Genomic DNA, 22,521 nt, shown 5'->3' on the forward strand with positions numbered 1-22,521 from the left:
ACACAGCCGCTCTTCACCTCAGCAGAGGAGAAAGAAAACAAGTCTTGCAAAGTAGAATCAAGGCCATTTTCACAAAAGGCATTAGAAATAGTTGCCTTGGGACCCTGTGGAGGGACTCACACTGTCGCTGGAACCTAAGACTTTTGGGACGCCGTGCTGGGGGCTCCCACCGATGGTGGCCACCGGACCTGTGTACGACTTCTGATTCCCGACATAAGGGCAATCCAGGGCTTTGATGAAGGCTTCAGCAAGCGTACCGGGCTCAAGTCTCATAGTGTGCCCACAAGGGAATGGGGCTTGGGGAATAATTCACAGAAAAGTGGGAGTTGTTTGATGAGTATAGAGTTTCAGTTTGGGAAGATGAAAAAGTTCTAGAGATCTTTATATCTAGAGATACGAAGTTAACACTACTGTACTGCACACTTATAGTTTTTAAAGATGATAAATCTTGTTTTACCTGTTTTTAACCACAGTAAAGAAAAAAGAGCCCTGCAAACTTATTTTAACTGAACCATAGCATATCTTTTAAACCCAGAATCAGGCTTCTCTCTTCGTTTTGATAACTGTACATGGGCAACTTCTGGTTTTTTGTTTTGTTTTGTTTTTGCTCATTGGTTCATTCTTTTATTCAAAAAGTTTGTATTTAGATTTTTGTCCTTGTGAAAATAGCGTACTTATTAAAGTCTTTTAAAAATAAGGAAAAGTGGAATAAAAATGTACCCAATGCCACTATTTATAATTTATTTATTTACATTGTTTTAAAAAATATTATAACAGTACTTTTAGTACTGGAACCCCTGCCCCACTCCCCTCAGTTGAGGGACTTCTGGGTTGCTGGGGTAATGTAGAATTACAAAGAAATGTCAAGGTGTGTCAGGTAAGATTCAAAGAAGGACATTTTGGTATGAGGATGCCCAACGTCTTAGAGGCCGTGTGAGGCCTTATAACATTCCCTCCTTTGGTGACTTACCTAGATTTCTCCCAGGTCCACCTCATAACCATAATGCCATTTCCATTCCCGAATGTGCTAGCCCATACATTTCTTGCAAGGATGGCTCATCTACTCACCAAAATTCTGTCCAGGTTTAGGGAGAGGGAGCTGTCTATTAAGAAGAAGACAGGGTGTGCTTATTTGTGCTGTTTCATTTTCTTTGCACATAATTTAGAGGCACTCCCTCAATCTGAGCCCTGTGGTTAATTTATGGAAAGTTCCTGCTGTTATCAGTGGTCTCTCTTTGGCCATCTTCATCAATCTAATACTTCCGGCTTTGGAATTAGTCATCCCTGGCCTCGATTGCATGGCCCTCTTCCTCCTCCTTGTAAATCAAAACAAATGATTTACCCAGACACCAGCTATTCACATCACAGGGTCATGCCAGCAATTTGGCACAGGGTGGGTTGGGGGAATGGCATTAAAGGTAGCCGCAAGTCAAGGAAGGGTTCATTTGGGGCGCCTGGGTGACTCAGTCGTCAAGCGTCTGCCTTTGGCTTGGGTCATGATCCTGGAGTCCTGGGATCGAGTCCCGCATCAGGCTCCCTGCTCGGCGGGAAACCTGCTTCTCCCTCTCCCACTTCCCCTGCTTGTGTTCCTGCTCTCGCTGTGTCTCTCTGTCAAATAAATAAATCAAATCTTTAAAAAAAAAAAAAAAGGAAGTGTCCATTCATGGAGGCAGAGCCCTGTGGTGGGTCAGATCAGAGATGGGAGGAAGGCAGATAAGGGTGACCTGTGCACACAGAGGGGTGGTGGTTGTCTTGTCCTTGAACGCTCCATTCACCTCCATGGGCCCAGGGTCAGGTGAGCTCCTCACCTTGGAGAGGAGGAGGAGAAAGAGAGGGGAGTATGGTAGAGGTAGACCTTAAAAATTGGTAGGTCCTTTAAACTCAAGTTAGAATGTTTGTACCATCTAAATTGTGGTGCCAAGGAACAAAGCTCTTTTCAGGCTCTGATTATGGTTTTATATAGTACTATAAATCCTTTTTCAAATCTTGTTCTTTAAAAAAAAAACTTAGCATTATAGCTAGCATATCAATATTTTCTATGTTACTTCATAGTCTTTGTAACCATTATTTTAAATAGCTATTGATATTCTCTTGAGTGGATGTGCCATGTTTTAATTAACTATTTTATTATTGGACATTTAACCAATAGCCACTTATAGAAATATTAACATTTAGATAAGATCACATATTAAGTATGGATAAAATGCTTTAGGGCTAGAGATTTGATGAAGATCAGTTACTGTTCTAATTTCATGGTCCTCAGGAAGTCTAGGGCAAGATTAAGTTCTAGGTGTGTGTGCTGGAGAGACTAACACTTTGACTTCCTTCCTACTCTTTGGTCTTTACGTGATTGTTTGTTTGTTTTAAAGATTTTATTTATTTGTTTGTCAGAGAGAGCAAGAGCACAAGCAGGGGGAATGGCAGGCAGAAGCAGACTCCCCACTGAGCAAGGAGCCCAATGTGAGACTCAATCCCAGGACCCTGGGATCATGACCTGAGCTGAAGGCAGACGCTTAACCAACTGAGTCACTCAGGCATCCTTGTTTGTTTATGTTTAAGTAGGGTTGGGAAGAAGTAATTTTCTTTCTTTTTTAATGATATAATGAAAAATTAAGAAGTAAAACATACATTTAGTTGAAACCCTCTGTATCCATATGTCTGGTCCCTCTGTCTCTCACTCAGAGACAAATATGACTCTGATTTGGTGTCTTCCATTTCCATGCTCATCTTTAGATGTTATAGATTTGGCATATTATTTGGCATATCTTAAGCCTTAGGTGTCCATATCCTTCTTCGGCTTGCTTTTTACTTAATATGTTTGTGAGATTCATTCACATTGGGACTTGCAATGCTAATCCATTTATTTCCACAACTGGTGGTTCTTCCATTGCATGAACGTGTCATGCTTTATTCATCCTTTTGCCTAATGATGGGTGTTCAATCCACCCCCACAACCACCACCTACTTTTTTTGCTCTTAGAAACAATGCTACCTTGAGTATTCTTGTAAATGTCTCTTTGTGAACATGGTTGAGAGGTCTTTTTTGGATATTTCTTAGCAGTGGAATCATTGGGCCATGGAGTTTGTGCATCCTCAGCTTTACTAGATATTAAAGATTGCTTTCCAAAGTAGTGGTACTGATTCACATTCCCATCTGGTGTTCCTGTTGTTCCATATATATTCCTGTCAATACTTTATCTTGCCACGCTTGATTTTTGCCAACCTGATGGGGTGAAATGGTAAACCTTGCAATTTTATCTCTTGTGGCAAATTAGATTTATTTTATAATTTGTTTCCACTGGCCAGCACAGAGCCAGTGTTATGAAAAAACTTGTTAAAGTTCTTTCTTTCTTTAATATTTTTTTGAGATTTTTAAAAGTAAAACAACCATTTAGAAATTTATTAAAAGACTTAAATGTTAGATTATAAGATAAATAATCTCTTCGCAGTGAGCAGAACTACACCCTGTGTGATTTCGCAGGTGATTACAGCTGCCCACTGAGGACAGGTGACTGCCCCTTGATGGGTCTCTGCTGTATTCTGTTGGTTAGAAGCAAGTCACAGGTCCCACCACACTCAAGGGGAGGGGATCACACAAATATGGACTCCAGGGGGCGGAGATCATGCGGGCCACCTTATATCCTGGTCTGTCCCCCACAATAGGTACCATGTTGTGATCATCATGTTTCACTGTCAAGTTTTGCGTTTCAGGTTTAGATGTTTAGCACCACTACGGCAGTCGGAGACAGATTTCAGGAGACAGACTCTCGCAAGTCTGGTTCCCATCGCAGTGAGAAAAGTAGCTGGCAGACTGGGGCTTGTGCTGCTTCTCACATGTTCTCCTTTTACACACATCCACATGGGAAACTAAATGATGTGCTTGGTGAGTGTGGGCTCAGGGCAGAGGAGTGAACAGGAATATCTTAGTGGCTAATGTCATTGGACCGTGAGAACTTTTAATACATCCCTCTCCATCACGGAACCCTTCCTTCGGCCTCAGATTCTTAGGTTGTTGGAAACACTGATAAATTTTGCCTCTTCAAACTCTGCTTTTACTAGATGTGCTGTGTATACTATTCCCCTTTCTGGTTGCACAGTCTCTAGTCAGAATATAATTCAGTTGATTAAACTCAACATTATGAAATGTCTTCATTTCTGTCATCTGTCCTTAAGATTCATTTATCCAGCCAACATTCATTGATCATCACTGTGCCAGGTGCTTGGAATAAAGCTGTGGAAAATTCAGCTCTTCTTGGAGCCCACAGTATAGAGCCAAAGACTGACATTGAACCAGTAATCACAAATGTGATGACTGCTTGCCCTGTTTTACTTGTGAGTGTCAGCAGTATCTTGGATTGTTCTTACAGATCTGCTGATTTCATCCCTTCTTGATTCTTTAGATTTCATTGTCAGAGTCTCTGTCTATTTTTTAAGATTTTATTTACTTATTAATTTGGCAGAGAGAGAGAGAGGACAAGCAGGGGGAGCGGCAGGCAGAGCGAGAGGGAGAAGCAGGCTCCCCACTGAGCGGGGAGCCCAACATGGGACTCGATCCCAGGACCCTGGAATCATGACCTGAGCTGAAGGCAGACTCTTAACCAACTGAGCCACCCAGGTGCCCCCAGAGTCTCACTTTAACCTCAATTTTGGAAGTAGCTTGCACTCCGCCCCTCAAACTGTTATACTACCTGCATCATTTCATAAAACGAAGGAAAGGAGAGGATAATAAGAGACCAAAAAGTTGAACTAAATCATGATTTAAAATAACATTTCAGTGTAAATGTTCATCAGTAAGGGGCTGCGTAACAATTTGGTGTATCTGTTCAGTGTAATATTTTGCAGGCATTAAAAATCATGATGTGTCTTTATATATTTACATGGAAAGATGTTTATGATACAGTGCCAATTAGGGAATGCAGGGTACACATGCTATAGAGTATTTATTTTTCTCAAAAAGGAAAATGTATCTTGGAGAGAGATCTTTAAAAAAATGTAAATCGATATATTAACATCAGCAATTTCTGAGTGGTGATTTTCACTTTGTTCTTTACACCTTTATGTAGAGCTTAAATTTTAATATTGTATTAATCACAGAAAGCATTTTTCAGTTTAAGAAAAGGTGTTTTTTAAAATGTTTCAAATTTCCTCATACAAAATACGTGTGTTGCAAATTGTTTTCACATATGTGCCCTGATTCCAAAACACAAGTGACAAGCATTGCTTCACTGTAGCTGTAACCTCAGCAAGTGCTGGTGCCAGGAAGAATAGCCTCCACCAAATGAAACGGTTAAAGCAGATGTCCAGTCATTTCCCCACTAGTTTCACACAGGAAACCATATACTACCTCCTTTAACAAATGAGTACTATTTGCTAGACCATTTATCTAAGGTTTTATTTTTATTTTTTTTTTAAGATTTTATTTATTTATTTGACACAGAGAGAGAGAGATAGGGAGAGCAGGAACACAAGCAGGGGGAGTGGGAGAGGGAGAAGCAGGCTTCCCACCAAGCAGGGAGCCCGATGCGGGGCTCGATCCTAGGACCCTGAGATCATGACCTGAGCCGAAGGCAGATGCTTAACGACTGAGCCACCCAGGCGCCCCTAAGGTTATTTTTTAAAAAGAGATGTATTTTCCATCAGATGTGCATTAGCCAGGGAAAGGAAAGGAACCAGCCCTTCCTGGGAGCGTGTGGATTGCCCTAAGGCCAGACTGGGTTGTGGATTCCCCATAGTCCTGCTGTGGGTAATGCCTGGTGAGGAAGAGGCAGAGGCCGTAGGTTCAAATCCCTGCTCCGTTCTTTCCTGGCCATGTGTGGTTGGGGCGGTTGCCGAATATTTCTAAGTCTGTTTCCTCTGGGTAAATGGTGATAAGAGCATTCCTTCACCGATTGAGGATGAATTCAACTAATGCCGATGAGTGTGCTCTGAGGAGTGTCTGACATGGGTAACAGTTGGTGAGAGTGAGCAGCTCTTATTTAAGTGGTCCCTGGGCCCAACAAGGTAAGGCCAGCCTGCTAAGATCACAGCAGGGAAGCCAGCATTCAAATGAGGGTCTTTCTGACCTCACTGCCCTGTGCTTTCCGCGCTGGAGAAGTATGCCTGTCTGCTTGCCGGTGCACAAAGCAGGAGTGGGAGAGGCTGGGAGAGCACAGACAGGAGGGGGAGGGAAAATGGACAGTGGGAATGGGAAGTTAAGAAAATGGAAGGGGCAAAGGAAAATGCAGGGAGAGCCCTGAGGGGTAGGAAAAGGAAAGGAAGTGGAGAGGTGAGCAGAAGAGTGGGAAAAGCAAGAGGGAGGAGAGGGGAAGGCGGAAGTTCCTGCCCTCCCCGGCTGAGTTCCTGGTCCCAGGACCTCTCCCCTCTTCTGACCCTCCTGCAGCTTGCCTTTCCCCATCTTAGCCCTGGCCCCTCACCACACTGCCTCAGCACTGCCCCAGGACAAAGTCTGAGCCCTGAGCGTGGGTTAGAGCTAAGTCAGAGCATGACTCCCTCTCCCACCTGTCTTTCTAGACACACCTTCAGCTGTTCTCTGCTCTCTCTTCTTTCCCTCTATTTTTAACTATAAGAAAATAGACTTTTTTCCCCTACCACCAGATTACAACCACTTTATTCATAAGTGCTTTGCCAATTTTTTTTTAAAATTCTGACACTCAGCAGAACCCATCAGTTCTGTATTTTGATAGTAAACTGAAAAACTAACTTAATTTTTGTATGATTGGCATTTTATTTTTCAGTTAAAGCTGCCATTATCAAAATCATGTATCATTTTACATTAAGTGATACTGTAGGTGTTTCTACCCAGTGTCATCTTACTTATTTTTTTAAAGGATTTATTTATTTTAGAGAGGGTAAGGGCAGAGGGAGAGGGAGAGAGAGAATCCAAGCAGACTCCCCCCCCCCCCCCCCCCTGCTGAGCACAGAGCCCAAAGCAGGGCTCTGATCTCACTACCCGGAGATAATGACCTGAGCCAAAATCAAGTCAGATGCTTAACCACATGAGCCACCTACGTGCCCCCAGTGTCATTTTACTTATAAAAATATAATAAGAATCCTCATAATCACAATTATTTTGGTTTAGATAATAGCATTTCCCTTTACTCTTTAGTGAACTCCCAAACTCTATTGATAATTGCATATTTTGGGCATTTTGATTTTTACTTTATTTTTTTAAAGATTTTATTTATTTTTTGACAGAGAGAGAGACAGTGAGAGAGGGAACACAAGCAGGGGGAGTGGGAGAGGGAGGAGCAGGCTTCCCGCGGAGCAGGGAGCCCGATGCGGGACTTGATCCCAGGACCCTGGGATCATGACCTGAGCCGAAGGCAGATGCTTAACAACTGAGCCACCCAGGCGCCCCTGATTTTTACTTTTTCTTATTTCTTTCAACACTTCTTCCCTCCTTGCTTTACCTACCTGTCCCTTCCCCTAAGTTCCCCAAGTGTTTTAAACTCATAAACTGGGGATTAATATTATAACAGCAAAACACAGCAGAGTCAGACTAGTATACAACTCAGATCTGCCTAATAATGTTGTAGGCCTACTTGTAGTGCTAGAGTTCAGATTTATAAACGGTGCAGGAACTGATAACCACAGGCAGGTCAGCCAGAATTGACAATGGAAAGATCTGGAAATGATCTTTGAGAAGTTATTTAGCCCAGTGACTTATTTATTTTTAATCCTAATTCTTTGCGATATAGATCCCATTGTTCCGGCAAAGAATCATGATACTAACCAACCAAGCAAGCTCACAAACAAATTCCCACCACATTTCATGAAGAGGGCACCCGTTCTGAACAGACCTTGGTATGTGTTGTGAACTCATGCCATGTGACATTTCCTGTCCTAGAGAGTGCATAGTGCTTGGTAGTAGGTTTGTTACTGAAAAGCGGTCTCAGCCAGTGAGTGGTGGATAGACTCCTTTTTCAGCAAGGTGATGTGGCTGGGCTTCTGTAGCTCAGGCAGGAAAATTCCAGAGGGATGAAATGACCTTCAGCAAAGGGGATTCCAAAAGTGTCCATTCATTTACAAATACTATATTGAGTGGCTGTTTGGGATGCAATCTCAGTAAAGAACTATACTTTATAACTAAAACATTCTCTAATGCTTTCATTGCTGCGGTTTCTGACACTGGCATGCAAGTCATGCTCCCATTAACAGACAGGAGTCTTCTAGGTCAGCTTTATGTCTATTAAGATTTGAAATGTGCCCTGAAGGAGCATGTAGTTTAGTAGGGGAGACAGACTATTAAACAGCTAAAAATAATAGAGTATAATAGGTAGTATAATTTGTTCCTTTCCAGGTCTCTGTATGGAATAAAGTGCTGAAGAAATACAAACGAGGGAGCCATTTGATTGAGTTGAAGGGCAGGTGAGGCCTTAAAGGATGAATAGGAATTTTCTAGGCAGGCAGGGAGGAGAAGGGTGTTTCCCATAGAGCTCATGGACAAAGGTGTGAAGACAGAAGAGTCATGACATATTCAAGGACAGTGGTGGCTGGAGTGGCACCGTATGGGGCTGGAAGAATGGACTGGGCCAGAGTTTGCTGGGAGCGTAGAAAGTAGAGGTGAGGGCGCCTGGGTGGCTCAGTCGTTAGGCATCTGCCTTCGGCTCAGGTCATGATCCCGGGGTCCTGGGATCGAGCCCCGCATCGGGCTCCCTGCTCCGCGGGAAGCCTGCTTCACCTTCTCCCGCTCCCCCTGCTTGTGTTTCCTCTCTCGCTGTGTCTCTCTCTGTCAAATAAATAAATAAATAAATAAAAAGAAAGAACGTAGAGGTGATGTTGGAGTGTTGAGGAAAGAAGGTGTGCAACGATCTGTCCATCCTCTACTTTGGGAAATCCTACTCCTCATTAGTTCCTCTCTGACCTAGCTGCTACCCAGGAGAAAGTAAAGCTTCTCCTTTTTTCCTCCCTGTGTGTTTTTGTTCATAGCCATCCCATTGTCTCATGGTTGACTTAGATACCTATCTTTCTCTGTAGGCTGTGAAGTCCCGGAGGGGTCAGGATTTTGTCATACATATTTAGGTTACTACTCAGCTGCATCTTAGATGCCAGATAAATGTTTCTTGGATCAGGCTACTCCATAGATTAATATCTCAACTAAGGTATATTACAACTTTAAAATGGTAAAGATTCTGTGATTCTAAATCTTAACATCTTCCACACTGGCCTAATTTCATGTAGTCTATATGACAGAGATGATTATCTTAAGAACTGAAGAACTCCTCTGGCATCATAATTTGTTTGGCATGAATCACTTTTTTTCTTAAATGTAATTTGTTTAAATTCAAAGTTCTTTGTCTAGGAAAATGAAATGTTCACATTTTGAAACTCTAAAAATAATACACTGGAAGAGTTGATGCCAAAACAGTGGTTTCAATCAGAAATGCTCTCTGAATCCAGCATCTAAATGAGAACTAATTACTGAATCAGATCACAGTTACTAGGCATTCATTGTTTTAAGGCAATTAACAGGAGTATTGAGAAACCTAAGTAATGAAATATTTTAAAAACTCTCCAGTTTTGCTCAAATTTCTAATGTGTTGGGATGGCCAAATGTTCCTCATAGGCAAGATATAATATGAATGATGATATTTTATAATAAAGTTTTAATGAATATCAATCTCATTCTCTTCGTGGATAGATAGGCTCCCCTAAATCAGATCCAATTGATCATGTATTTTTTGATTTATGTCATTTAGAAATAAGTGCTCTTAATTTGCTATGGAATTTGCTAAATTTGCTGAGATCAGATTTACTAAGGTAGTTTCCTACCTTACATGATTGAATAAAGCCTTTAAAGAAACTATCTTGTTTCTGTAAAAGTGCTTTCTCAAGCTTGAAATGCAGTTATGGGGGGAGGAAATTTCAAGACAATCTGCTTAACAGTCCTCATTAATCTGTCTAGCAAGGTTTAGCAGTATTAATTTTGATTTTGCTTCATTCTTTTCTCCTTATTTGGAAACATTTGCTGTTTATTTCATGTATAGGATATAAGACATTTAATAATATAACTGGTATGTCAGTATAATTTATGATCCACTTAGTAACTTAATAATAAGCTTTAGACATCATTTAAATTCCAGATATAAACTGTTAAATAATTTAATGCTTATTTTTTTCAACAGATGTGAATTATTAAAAAGAAAATGGCCCAACGGAGCACTGCATTTCCTTCTCTCGTCACCGAGGAAAGGTATAATATATGGAAAATATGCATCTAAGGTATACTTTTCCTTTCCACCAATCCCATGAGGGCTGCTAGTGGGTGTGATGGTTATTATAAATGAAGCCTTGTGACTGTTACATTACCCAGGGATGATTTTGTTCAAGGGCAAGAGAAGTGCAGTTGCATCCGTCTCCAGCATCCAATTTGTAGGATCTGCTCAGTGATAGTGAGAAGTGGAGACTTCATAATAGCCTTACAGTACAGCTATACTTCTGGTCCCTAGGAAAATACAACTCTGGAGGCTCCGGGGCTAATGTCCCACTAACTCTTTTAAATCAGAAGTTGTAGATTGGAGGGTCCATAGAGCAGAATTGGCTCATGGAAGCACATTGTTTGGCCAGCATTATCTTAAATAGTTTTTAAATGACTTGTTAACATTTAAAAATCAGGTGATTTCACATACAAGCCTGAATTTCCCACTTTTCTTGAAATACGAGATAATCTGGAAAAACAGACCTGCATTCCCAGATGGCCACTTGTGGATGGAGCAAAACTGTGGCTGCCTTTAGTGGAGGAATGCCCTTTCCAGGTCTCCAAAGTCCCTTCCCTGGGTATCATATGTGATGTACATCATTCATTTATGTCACCTGCTTGACCCTTGTAGGCATTTGAGTTTATTGTTTTGTTTTTTTTTTAAAAGATTTATTTATTTATTTGACAGAGAGAGACACAGGGAGAGAGGGAACACAAGCAGGGGGAGTAGGGGAGGGAGAAGCAGGCTTCCTGCTGAGCAGGGAGCCCGATGTGGGGCTCAATCCCAGGACCTTGGGATCATGACCTGAGCCGAAGGCAGACGCTTAACGACTGAGCCACCCAGGCGCCCCTTGAGTTTATTGTTATGTTAAAAAAACTGCTGTAGGGGAATGGAGGAGGAGGGCATGTCAGGAGACTTTGTGAATAAGCTTGATCTTTATAGATTTTTCTTTAAAGATTTATTTATTTTAGAGAGAGCATGTGCATGTGCAAGCAAGGGGAGGGGTGGGGAGGGGTGGGGAGGGGCAGGGGGGGTTTGGAGAGAGAGAGAGAAAAAGAGAGAAAGAAGCAGACTCCCCACCGAGTGGAGAGCCCAACACGGGGCTCGATCTCACGACCCTGAGATCATGACCTGAGCTGAAATCAAGAGTTGAGACGCTTAACCAACTGAGCCCCCCAGGCGTCCCAATAAGCTTGGTCTCAATAAGCTTAGATTGGAATTGGGCACATTTCAACATGCCCAGTTCCACCAACCTCTTGCTTTTGGAGGTCATGGAGCCTGCTACCAGCACAGTTGAGGCTCTGGGTATGATTGTTTAAAGATGCCTGGCTCTCCGAGAAAACTCTCTGTGGCAGAAACCCTGCCTCAAACCCCATTTAGCTTGTAGGGAGAGATAATTTGCATTTCCTTCTCTGGGCAGTCTTGAATCTGACCTTTTGAAAATGACTTTTTCCCAACGAACAACCCTAGCAATGTGGCTCCCTCCCACAGGCGAGTTAGAACCATGCCCCGACACAACCAGTCCCTGACCATGGCACCCTACTCATCTGTAAGCCTCGTGGAACAACTGGAAGATAGGATCCTCTGTCACGAGAAGACAACTGCTGCCCTCGTGGAGCACGCCTTCCGGATTAAGGACGACATCGTCAGCAGTTTGCAGAAAATGCAGAACAAAGGGGGCGGTGACCGCTTGGCCAGGCTTTTCTTGGAGGAGCACATCAGAAACATAACTGCCATCGTGAAGCAACTGAATCGGGATATCGAGGTGAGTGAGGTGTGTGAAAGTCAGGGTGGCTGCCTGCCTTCCTGCAGATGGCTCCTTCCCCCGCCGCGTGGGGTCAGCTAGTCGAGGGCCTGCCTCCCCCAGCAGTAATGCATTCAGACCAAAGCTTCCTGCCTGTGTGTTCTAGTGATCACCAAGGAAACAGCTGAGCAAATATCCTAATTAAATGTATTTCAGTATTTGATAGCAGTTACTGTCAGTGTTATTTATGTTTAATCTAAATTTACCTTGCTGGCTATTAAATCACTTTGTTTTGTTTGGCTCTCAATGGAGAGAGAGAAGAACGAGTCAAATAATTTCTCTGTGAAACCCTTTATATCGATGAAGATAGCTATTAAGTCAATTACTAGGTCAGCCTTTGCTGCTTCGGATTAAATGTTTCTAGGCCATGATGATTATATATAATACAGTTTATTACTTGAACAGTTTAAGGATTTGAATTGCTTCTCAGACTTTCCTTTTATTGCTTTATTTTTTTTCTCTGAAATGAGCCCAATAAAAAGCCAATATTGTCAAAATTTTTAAGATTCGTAAATTGTCTGCTATCTATTGAACAATCACAGGGACCACACAGTTTCACTCAGAAGCTTAAGATCATTTAGGGCCTGGGTTTTCATTACTGAATACTGGTAATGTCCTTCACCTGTAATTTTTAAATATATAAATAAGAGGTAGGTGGACAGATTAAGGAAAACCTTTGTTTCAAGTCATGGAGATTGTATCTGAATTATGCTTCCTGAAATTTTCAGTGTCAGATTGTGTTTATTTATTTTTTAACAGCTCTATTGAGGTATGATTTATAAGGCACAAAAATCTACCCAGTGTAAGTATGTAATTAAATATTTTTAGAAAATTTATAGAATTGTGCAACCGTCAATACAATTCAGTCATAGAACATTTCCATCACCCTGAAAATTTGTATAGATCTGTGTGCAGTCAATCCCCACTTCTACCCAGGGTCCCAGGCAACCACTAATCGGCTTTCTGTCCTAGATGTGCCTTTTCTGGACATTCCATATAAATGGAGTCTTACAATATGAAGTCATTTGCGATTGACTTTTTTCACCAAGCATAATCATTTTGAGGTTCAGCCATGTTCTAGCATGTATCAGTGCAGGCAAACCTCAGAGATATTACAGGTTTGGTTCCAGATCACCACAATAAAGCGAATATCGCAATACAGCAAGTCAAATGAATGTTTTGGTTTCCCAGTGCATATAAAAGTTATGTTTATACTATACTGTAATCTATTAAGCATGCAGTAGCATTATGTCAAGAAAATGTGCATACCTTAATTTAAAAACACTTTATTGGGGGCACCTAGGTGGCTCAGTCGGTTAAGCATCTGCCTTCAGCTCAGGTCATGATCTCAGGGTCCTTGGATTGAGCCCCGCATCAGCCTCCCTGCTCAGTGGGGAGTCTGCTCGTCCCTACCCCTCTGCTCCTCCCCTCCACTCACGCTCTCTCTCTCAAATAAGTAAATAAAATCTTAAAAAAAAAAAAAAACCCACTTTATTGCTGTTGGGCTCCATGCTGGGCAAAGAGCCTACTTAAAAAAAAAAAATTAAAATAAATAAAAATAATACTAACCATCATCTGAGCTTCCAGTGAATCATAATCATTTTGCTGCTGGAGGGTCTTGCCTTGGTGTGGATGGCTGCTGACTGATCAGGGTGGTGGTTGCTGAAGTTGGAGTGGCTATGGCAAGTTCTTAAGATAAGACAGTGATAAAGTTTGCTGCATTAATTGGTTCTCATTTCATGAACAATTTCTCCATACGTACGATGGTGTTGATACTATTTTACCCACAGTAGAACTTCTTTCAAAAGTTTTATCAACTAGGTTTATGTACTGTTCTAAATGTTTTGTTGTTGTTTCGACAGTCTTCACAGCATCTTCGCCAGAAGTAGACTGGATCTCAAGAAACCACTTTCTTTGCTCTTCCATAAGAAGCAGCTCTTCATGCGTTATCATGAGATTGCAGCAATTCAGTCCCATCTGCAGGCTCCACTTCTAATTCCAGTTCTCTTGCTATTTCCGCCACATCTGCAGTTACTTCCTCCCCTGAAGTCTGGAACCCCTCAAAGTCATCCATGAGGGTTACAATCAACTTCTTCCAAACTCCTGCTAATGTTGATATTTTGACCTCTTCCCATGAGTCACAAATGTTCTTAACAACATGTAGAATGGTGAATCCTTTCCAGAGGGATTTCCAGAAGGAATCACTAATCCATGGTAGCTCTAGCTTTATGAAATGTATTTCTTAAATAATAAGACTTGAAAGCTGAATGTACTCTGTGATCCATGGACTGCAGAATGGATAGTGTGTGAGCAGGAATGAAAACAACATTTATCTCATTGTACATCTCCATCAGAGCTCTTGAGTGACCAGGTACACTGTCAGTGAGCAGTAATATTCTGAAAGGAATCTTTTTTTCTGAGCAGTAGATCTCAACAGTGGGTTCAAAATACTCAGTAAGCCATGTGGTAAAACAGATGTGCTGTCATCCAGGCTTTGTTCCACTGACAGAGAGCACAGGCAGAGTAGACTTAGCATAATTCTTAAGGGCCCTAGGATTTTCATAATGGTAAATGAGCATTGGCTTCAATTGCAAGTGACCAGCTGTATTAGCCACTAACAAGAGAGTAATCCTGTCCTTTGAAGTCTTTTTGTTTGTTTGTTTGTTTGTTTGTTTGTTTGTTTTTTGAAGTCTTGAAGCCAGGCATTGACTTCTGTCCAGCTATGAAAGTCCTAGATGGCATCTTCTTCCAATAGAAGGCTGTTTCATTTATATTGAAAATCCGTTGCTTAGTGTAGCCACCTTCATTAATTATCTTAACTAGATCCTTCTGGATAACTCGCTGCAGCTTCTACATCAGCACTATTGCTTCACCTTGCATTTTTATATTATGGAGACAGCTTCCTTCCTTAAACTTCATGAACTAGTCTCTGCTAGCTTCAGACTTTTCTTCTGCGGCTTCCTCACCTCTCAGCCTTCATAGATTTCATAGGATCCAGCCCCGCTTTGGGCTCTGCACTCATTGTAGAGTCTGCTTAGGATTTTCTCTCCCTCTCCCTCTCTTTCTGCCCCTCTCACTCATGCTCTTTCTCTCTCTAAAATAAATAAATTTAAAAGAAAATAAAAAATGGGCGCCTGGGTGGCTCAGTTGGTTAAGCGACTGCCTTCGGCTCAGGTCATGATCCTGGAGTCCCGGGATGGAGTCCCGCATCAGGCTCCCTGCTCAGCGGGGAGTCTGCTTCTCCCTCTGACCCTCCCCCCTCTCATGTGCTTTCTCTCTCTCTCATTCTCGCTCTCTCAAATAAATAAAATCTTTAAAAAAATTAAAAAAAGAAAATTAAAAAAAGAAAATAAAAAATAAAGTGAGAGATGTGTGGCTCTTCCTTTCACTTGAACACTTAGAGGCCTAATTTCAATATTGTTGTGTCTCAGGGAACAGGGAAGCCCGAGGAGAGGGAGAGAGATGGAGAGAGATGACTAGTTGGTGGAGCAGTCCGAACACACACTTACACGGGTGCAGTTTGGTGTGCCAAAACAATTATGATAGTAATGTCAGAGGTCACTTCCATGGTGATCACAGATCACCATAACAAATATAATAATAATGAGAAAGTTTGAAATATTGTGAGAATTACCAAAACGCGACACCGAAACATGAATTGAACAAATGCTGTTAGAAAAATGGCAGTGATAGACCTGCTTAATGCAGGGTGCCACAGACCTTCAATTTGGTTTTTTTGTTTTTGTTTTTTTTAAAGATTTTATTTATTTATTTGACAGAGAGAGACACAGCGAGAGAGGGAACACAAGCAGGGGGAGTGGGAGAGGGAGAAGCAGGCTTCCCGCGGAGCAGGGAGCCCGATGTGGGGCTCGATCCCAGGACCCTGGGATCATGACCTGAGCCGAAGGCAGACACTTAATGCCTGAGCCACCCAGGCGCCCCCAGACCTTCAATTTGTTAAAAAAAAAAAAAAAATGCAGAATCTGGGAAACGCAATAAAACAAGGTATGCCTATAGCTTATATCTTTTTGTTTCTGAGTAATATCCTATTGTATGGCTATACCCCATCTTGCTCATCTGTTCATTAATTGATGAACACCTGGATTGTCTCCAGGTTTTAGCTATTATGAGTAAAGCTGCCATGAATGAACACTTGTGTACAAGCCTGTGTGGACATGTTTTCATGTCTCTTGGGTAAATTACCAGGAGTGGAATTCCTGGGTCTTAAAGTAAGCTTATGTTTAACCTTTTTTTTTTTTTTTTAAGATTTTTATTTATTTATTTAACAGAGAGAGAGAGAGCGAGAGAGCACAAGCAGGGGGAGCCACAGAGGGAGAGGGAGAAGCAGGCTTCCCACAGAGCAGGGAGCCCGATGTGGGGCTTGATCCCAGGACTCTGGGATCAGGACCTGAGCCAAAGGCAGACGCTTAACCAACTGAGCCACCCAGGCGCCCTGCTTATATTTAACTTTTTAAAACATAGCAAAATAATTTTCCAAAGTGGATATACACATTTTACAGTCTCATCAGCAATGTATGAGATTTCTCGTTTCTCCACATTGTTATCATCACTTGGTATTATCTGTCTCGGATTATAGTCATTACAGTGGATGTGTAGTGGTATTTCACTGTAGTTTAATTTGCATTTCCCTGATGACTAATGATGCTGAGCACCTTTTCGTGTACTTACTGGTCATTTGCATGTCTGCTTTGGTGAAATGTCTACCCAAGTCTTCTGCCCATTTTTTTAAATTAATTTTTAAATTGTGGTAAGATATTTACCACTGTATGCAACCATAACCATAACCCACTTCCAGAACTTTTTAATCATCCCAAAGAGAAACACTGTTCCCATTCCACACTCCTCTCAGCCCCTGGTAACCTCTGTTCTGCTTTCTGTCTCTGTGGATTTGCCTATCCTAGGTACGCCGTATAAATGGAACCATATAGTATTCTTTTGTGTCTGGGTTATTTCACTTAGCTTGATGTTGTAGCATGTTTCAGAAGCCATTTTTAAATTGGGTTATTTGTCTTATTACTGAGTTGTAAAATTCTTAAGATAGTCTAGATACAAATCCTCTCATATATGTGATGTGCAAATATTTTCTCTCATTGTATTTTCATTTTCCTAATGGTGTCTTTTGAAGTACAACATTTTTTTATTTTAATAAAGTCCAGCTTACCGTTTTTTCTTTTACAGTTTGTACTTTTAGTGTTTAGTGTTGTGTCTTAAGAACTGTTTGCTTGGGGTGCCTGGGTGGCTCAATTGTCAAGCGTCTGCCTTCGGCTCAGGTCATGATCCCAGGGTCCTGGGATCAAGCCCCGCATCCAGCTCCTTGCTCGACGGGAAGCCTGCTTCTCCCTCTCCCACTCCCCCTGTTTGTGTTCCCTCTCCCGCTGTCTCTCGCTCTATCAAATAAATAAATAAAATCTTCAAAAAAAAAAAACTGTTTACTTAACCCATGGTCAAAGATTTTCTCCTATGTGTTCTTCTAAAGCTTTAGTTTTAGTTCTTACATTTAGGTTTGTGATCTACCTCCAGTTCCTCTTCATGTAAAAAATGAAATAAAGGTCTAAGTTATTTTTCCCCCCATATGGATACCCAAGGAAAAGTTTCCCATTTGTCCCTTTGTCGAAAATCAATTGACCATAAAATATAAGGGTTTCTTTCTGGATTCTGTTGATCCGAATGGTTTTCCTATGCCAATACCACGTTGCCTTAATTAATTTCTAGCTTTACAGTACATTTTGAAATCAGGTACTTTGGTCCTCCAACTTTGTTTTCTTTTTCAAAATTGTTTCGGCTTTTCTAGGGCGGTTGCATTTTCATATAAATTTTAGGATCAGCTTGTTGTTTTCTGTAGAAAAGCCTACTGAAAAATTCTTTGTAATTATATAATTATTTTAATTATTACATAATTACGAAAAATTTAAGTGTGGAAGAGTTCTGTGATACACATTGGTGAAAGTAAATCTCTTTGTTAGTTGCAAGCCTACTGATATTTTGACAGAAATTGCTTTGAATGTAGAGACCAATTTGGGGAGAATTGCTATCTTTGCCATATTGAGTCGTTAATCATTGCAGAGAACCAACTCTCAGTTTTATTCATTTTTTTTCTCTTGCTTTTCTGTTTTCTGTTTCATTGATTTGAACTCCATATGATTTCCTTTTTTCCCTTGCTTTTATTTAGTTTGCTTTTCTCTTTCTAGTTTCTTTTTTTTTTTTAAAGATTTATTTATTTATTTATTTATTTATTTGAGAGAGAGAGTGAGAGACAGAGAGCACGAGAGGGAAGAGGGTCAGAGGGAGAAGCAGACCCCCAGCTGAGCAGGGAGCCCGATGCGGGACTCGATCCCGGGACCCCAGGATCATGACCTGAGCCGAAGGCAGTCGCTTAACCAACTGAGCCACCCAGGCGCCCTCTTTCTAGTTTCTTAAGGTGGAAGCTTAGGTAATTTGTTTGAGATCTTTAGCCTTTTCTCATAATGGTGTTTAAAGCTATATAGTGTCCTCTAAGCACTGCTTTAGCTGCTTCCCGTGAATTTTGGTATGTTGTGTTTTTGTTTTTATTCGGTTGAAAATATTTTAAATTTCTACTTGTGACTTTATTTTTGGCCTTATGTGTTATTTATAAGTCTGTTGTTTAATTTCCAAAGGTTTGGGATTTCCCAAAACCTATTTCTATTGTGGAGCTCTAATTTAATTCCATGTGGGTGGAGAATATACTTTTTATATTTTTGATCTTTTTAAACTTATTGAGACTCTTGTTCTACTAATTATTTAAGTCTCCAACTCTTACTGTTGAATTATCTTTTTCTCCTTTCAATTCTGTTAGTTTTTGCTTCAAGTGTTTTGGGGTTCTGTTGTTCAGTGCATATACATTCATAATGATAGATTGACCTTTTTTTTTTTAAAGATTTTTAAAATTTATTTATTCATGAGAGACAGGGAGAGAGAGAGGCAGAGGCAGAGGGAGAAGCAGGCTCCCTGCTGAGCAGGGAGCCCGATGCGGGACTCGATCCCAGGACCACGGGATCATGACCTGAGCCGAAAGCAGATACTTAACCATCAGAGCCACCCAGGCGCCCCAATATATTGACCTTTTTATCATTATAAAATGTCTCTCTTTTGGGGCACCTGGGTGGCTCAGATGGTTAAGCGTCTGCTTTCGGCTCAGGTCATGATCCCATGATCCTGGGATCAAGCCTCACGTCGGGAATCCCTGCTCAGCAGGGAGTCTGCTTCTCCCTTTCTCTGCCCCCCCCCCCCGCTCCGCTTATGCTCTCTCAAGTAAATAAAATCTTTAAAAAAAAAAAAAAGTCTTTCTTTATAGTAATATTTCTTATCTTAAATTCGATTTTGTCTGATATTAATATATCTATCCTCACTCTTTGATGGCAACTGTGTACATAGTGTTTTTTCTGTTTTTTTTTTTTTTTGGTGATAATTCTCACTTAGTTTATACCTAAGTGAGGTCCTGGTGTACCACATGGTTACCAACTTTCGCTATTCATTGAGATTCTCACATACCTGCACCAAGGACAGGGTTTCACTTGAAATTTTATCCTAATTAAAATACATTTGTCATCAGGGTTCTAAAATGTCTGTACTTACGATGTTTAAAGAAAAGGATTATTCTTTATATCTGTTATTCAGGGGATGTATTGGATCTTTGTTGTTTTGGTGACTGACAGTATCCATCCAATTTCTTTTCTTTTCTTTCTTTTTTTAGAGAGAGAGGGCGGGGAGGGTGGGCAGAGGGAGAGGGAGAGAGAAAATCTTAAGTGGGCTCCACACTCAGCTCAGAGCCCAACATAGTGCTCCATCTCATGACCATGAGATCATGACCTGAGCTGATGTCAAGAGTCAGGCTTTTAACTGACTGAGCCACCCAGGCGCCCCTCCAATTTCTTTTGGTTACAGAAACTTGGTTTCCTTTTGGTATTTACTTTTCTTTCATTGGTTACAAACTAGATGGCTGTTCATCAGGTGCCTTATCACCTTTTTAGCTAGAGAGGATTGGAACCCATAAATAAAGCCAGAGCATTGAAACTCTCACTCCCTGGAACTTGAAACCTGAACAGAGCTATCCAAGGAGTGGAAATGGTTGGCAGCAGCTGTGCCTGTACGACACTGGCCAGTGTTCCTGCCCCTGAACTCTAGGAAGCACCTTTTATGTCCCTTTCAGTCTGCATCCCCAGCTGCCCTGTTGGTCGTGTGCCTCTCTCCCCTAATCCTTCCAATAAATTCCATCTTTTCCCCTAAGTTCGCCCAGAGTCAGGTTTCCATTGCCTGTAACCAAAGAACTCAAGTGACATCAGAAGGGCATAGGAAGTTTAAAAGATCACTGTAGATAAGCTACATGTTTTTGGAAGGTGGTGTTGGTATTTAGAATGATCTTTCCAGTTTTCTTTTTGTGTGCTAAAGCAGTTTTTTTTTTAAGATTTTATTTATTTGAGAGAGAGAGAGAATGAGAGATAGAGAGCACGAGAGGGAAGAGGGTCAGAGGGAGAAGCAGACTCCCTGCTGAGCAGGGAGCCCGATGTGGGACTCGATCCCCGGACTCCAGGATCATGACCTGAGCCGAAGGCAGTCGCTTAACCAACTGAGCCACCCAGGCGCCCTTTTTTTAAAGATTTTATTTATTTGACAGAGAGAGACACAGCGAGAGAGGGAACACAAGCAGGGGGAGTGGGAGAGGGAGAAGCAGGCTTCCTGCAGAGCAGGGAGCCCGATGCGGGGCTCGATCCCAGGACCCTGGGATCATGACCTGAGCCGAAGGCAGACGCTTAATGACTGAGCCACCCAGGCGCCCCAGTGCTAAAGCAGTTTTATCCCAGAGGCTGAATAACTTGCCAACCCCAGGTTGGCATCTTTACTAAATTGAAGAACCCCAACTTAAGGATTTCAATTTTGGAAAAGGGTAGAGATATATTAGGGGGCTGATATCCCTGCTGTACCCAAAATTTAGAGAGGGAGGTAGATAAAATCGAAGCAGTTGGGGATAAATCATGATTCTCACATTCCCATCCCCTTAACCAATGGCAAAGAAGTGTTTCATAAACAAATACAAACACCCCTATGTTTCATGTCAGAAAATACTGTGACCTCTCCATTCTTTCCATGCCCAGCATTTCCCTGGAGATAGTCAGCTAGCTTCCCTTTGCTCGTGTGGTCGGTAGGCAGACTGGAGACTGGAGCCAACCTATTCTGGCAGTACTGTTCTCAGGTAAAAGCATAGAATGTAACTGTGCCCTTAGAAAATCCCGGACTTGGGGCGCCTGACTAGCTCAATCAGTGGAGCATGGGACTCTTGATCTTGGGGTTATGAGTTCAAGCCCCTTGTTGGGCGTAGGGCTTAAAATAATAAATGAAATTTAAAAATTAAAAAAAAAAAGAAAAAACAAAACAAGAAAACCCTGGCCTTAATTTTTGCTGTCATCATAAAAGGTGATAGTGCTTTGGCTGCAACTGTGGGACCAAGGAATAATTTCCTCTTTGGTCGCTGCTATGTACTAATACAATGATCAAAACCATTTTAAAACATAATTTCTAAGCTCAGTGAAGCCCTAAATGCTATTTAATAGTTTTTTTCATTATAAGAAGACCTCTCTGTCAGCTCCTCCCTTGCCTTGAGTTCCCTGTCCCTAAAAGGTATCCTGTGCACCCAGCTCTTGCGATTGTTACCACAGCATTTACTGAATAGGACTGGCATTGTTTCTTTACAAGTCTGTTTCTCCAACAGATTGTGAACTCCTCAAAAAGAAAGAAACCTTGTCTGAGTCATCTATGTATTGTCCAGCACAGTGTTTGGAGCAAAATGCCATGAATGGCTTATTAAGTGAATAAATGCCCAATTCATAGTGAGGCCAGTTGCAGATTTGCTGGTAGCAGAAAGAGAAGAAGAAGAGACCCTGGAGTCATCTGTACAGACTGCAACCTTCTCAGATGAGGCATCCAAGGCCCAGGGAAGTGAAGGCACTTGTCTGAGATCTCAAGGCCAAGAAGTGGCAGCGCTGAGACTAAACCCAGATTGTTAAAATCCCAAAATATGCTCCTTTCCCTCTTGGAAGCTCTTCTAGAACTCTGATCTTAGATAGCCAACTCTCAAACGTGACAGGGAGTGCTTTTCGACCATTCTTTGCTTTCTGAGTATCTCTACCCCTTCAGGAAGATTTCTTCATGAAAGTAGGTAATTCTAGCTTTAGTTCTCACTGAGTTCTCTCCCACCCCATCATTCCTTTGATGCAAGTTCATTAAATTGCTCCATTATAGTTATTAGCAAACGTCCTTGCACATCCAGTCATCAGTCCTGTAGGCTTTTGCTAATTATTTTTCTTAAGGTGTGTTTTTAAAATGTGATTTTTGAGCGATTTACAATGTAGTGAGTTTTAAAGTAATTTCAGTTCTGCTGTTTTTCCATCCAAAACACATTGTATGTGATGATTATTCTTGTCAGAACCAGACAGTACTCTTTCCCATTTACATATATTTTTGGATTTGTGGTTTTGCAAATGA

The 22,521-nt window shown here is 41.4% G+C and overlaps 1 protein-coding gene across 10 annotated transcripts in view; it reads left to right on the forward strand.

Moving 5' to 3' along the window:
* Positions 1 to 22,521, forward strand: part of FAM81A (family with sequence similarity 81 member A) — a 126,229-nt gene that overhangs the window by 56,092 nt on the left and 47,616 nt on the right. For 3 of the 10 annotated variants that reach the window (XM_027571997.2, XM_027572006.2, XM_027571996.2), the window contains exons 2-3: positions 10,125 to 10,192; positions 11,691 to 11,973. In XM_027571997.2, the coding sequence (XP_027427798.1) occupies positions 10,146 to 10,192; positions 11,691 to 11,973 (330 nt within the window). In that variant the 5' untranslated portion in view covers positions 10,125 to 10,145. Of the gene's footprint in view, positions 1 to 8,350; positions 8,368 to 10,124; positions 10,222 to 11,669; positions 11,974 to 22,521 lie in introns of those variants that run through there. The other 7 variants (XM_027571999.2, XM_027571998.2, XM_027572002.2 and 4 more) reach the window with 5 other exon arrangements.

This window comes from Zalophus californianus, chromosome 6 (assembly GCF_009762305.2).
Source record: "Zalophus californianus isolate mZalCal1 chromosome 6, mZalCal1.pri.v2, whole genome shotgun sequence".
Lineage (NCBI taxonomy): Eukaryota > Metazoa > Chordata > Mammalia > Carnivora > Otariidae > Zalophus > Zalophus californianus.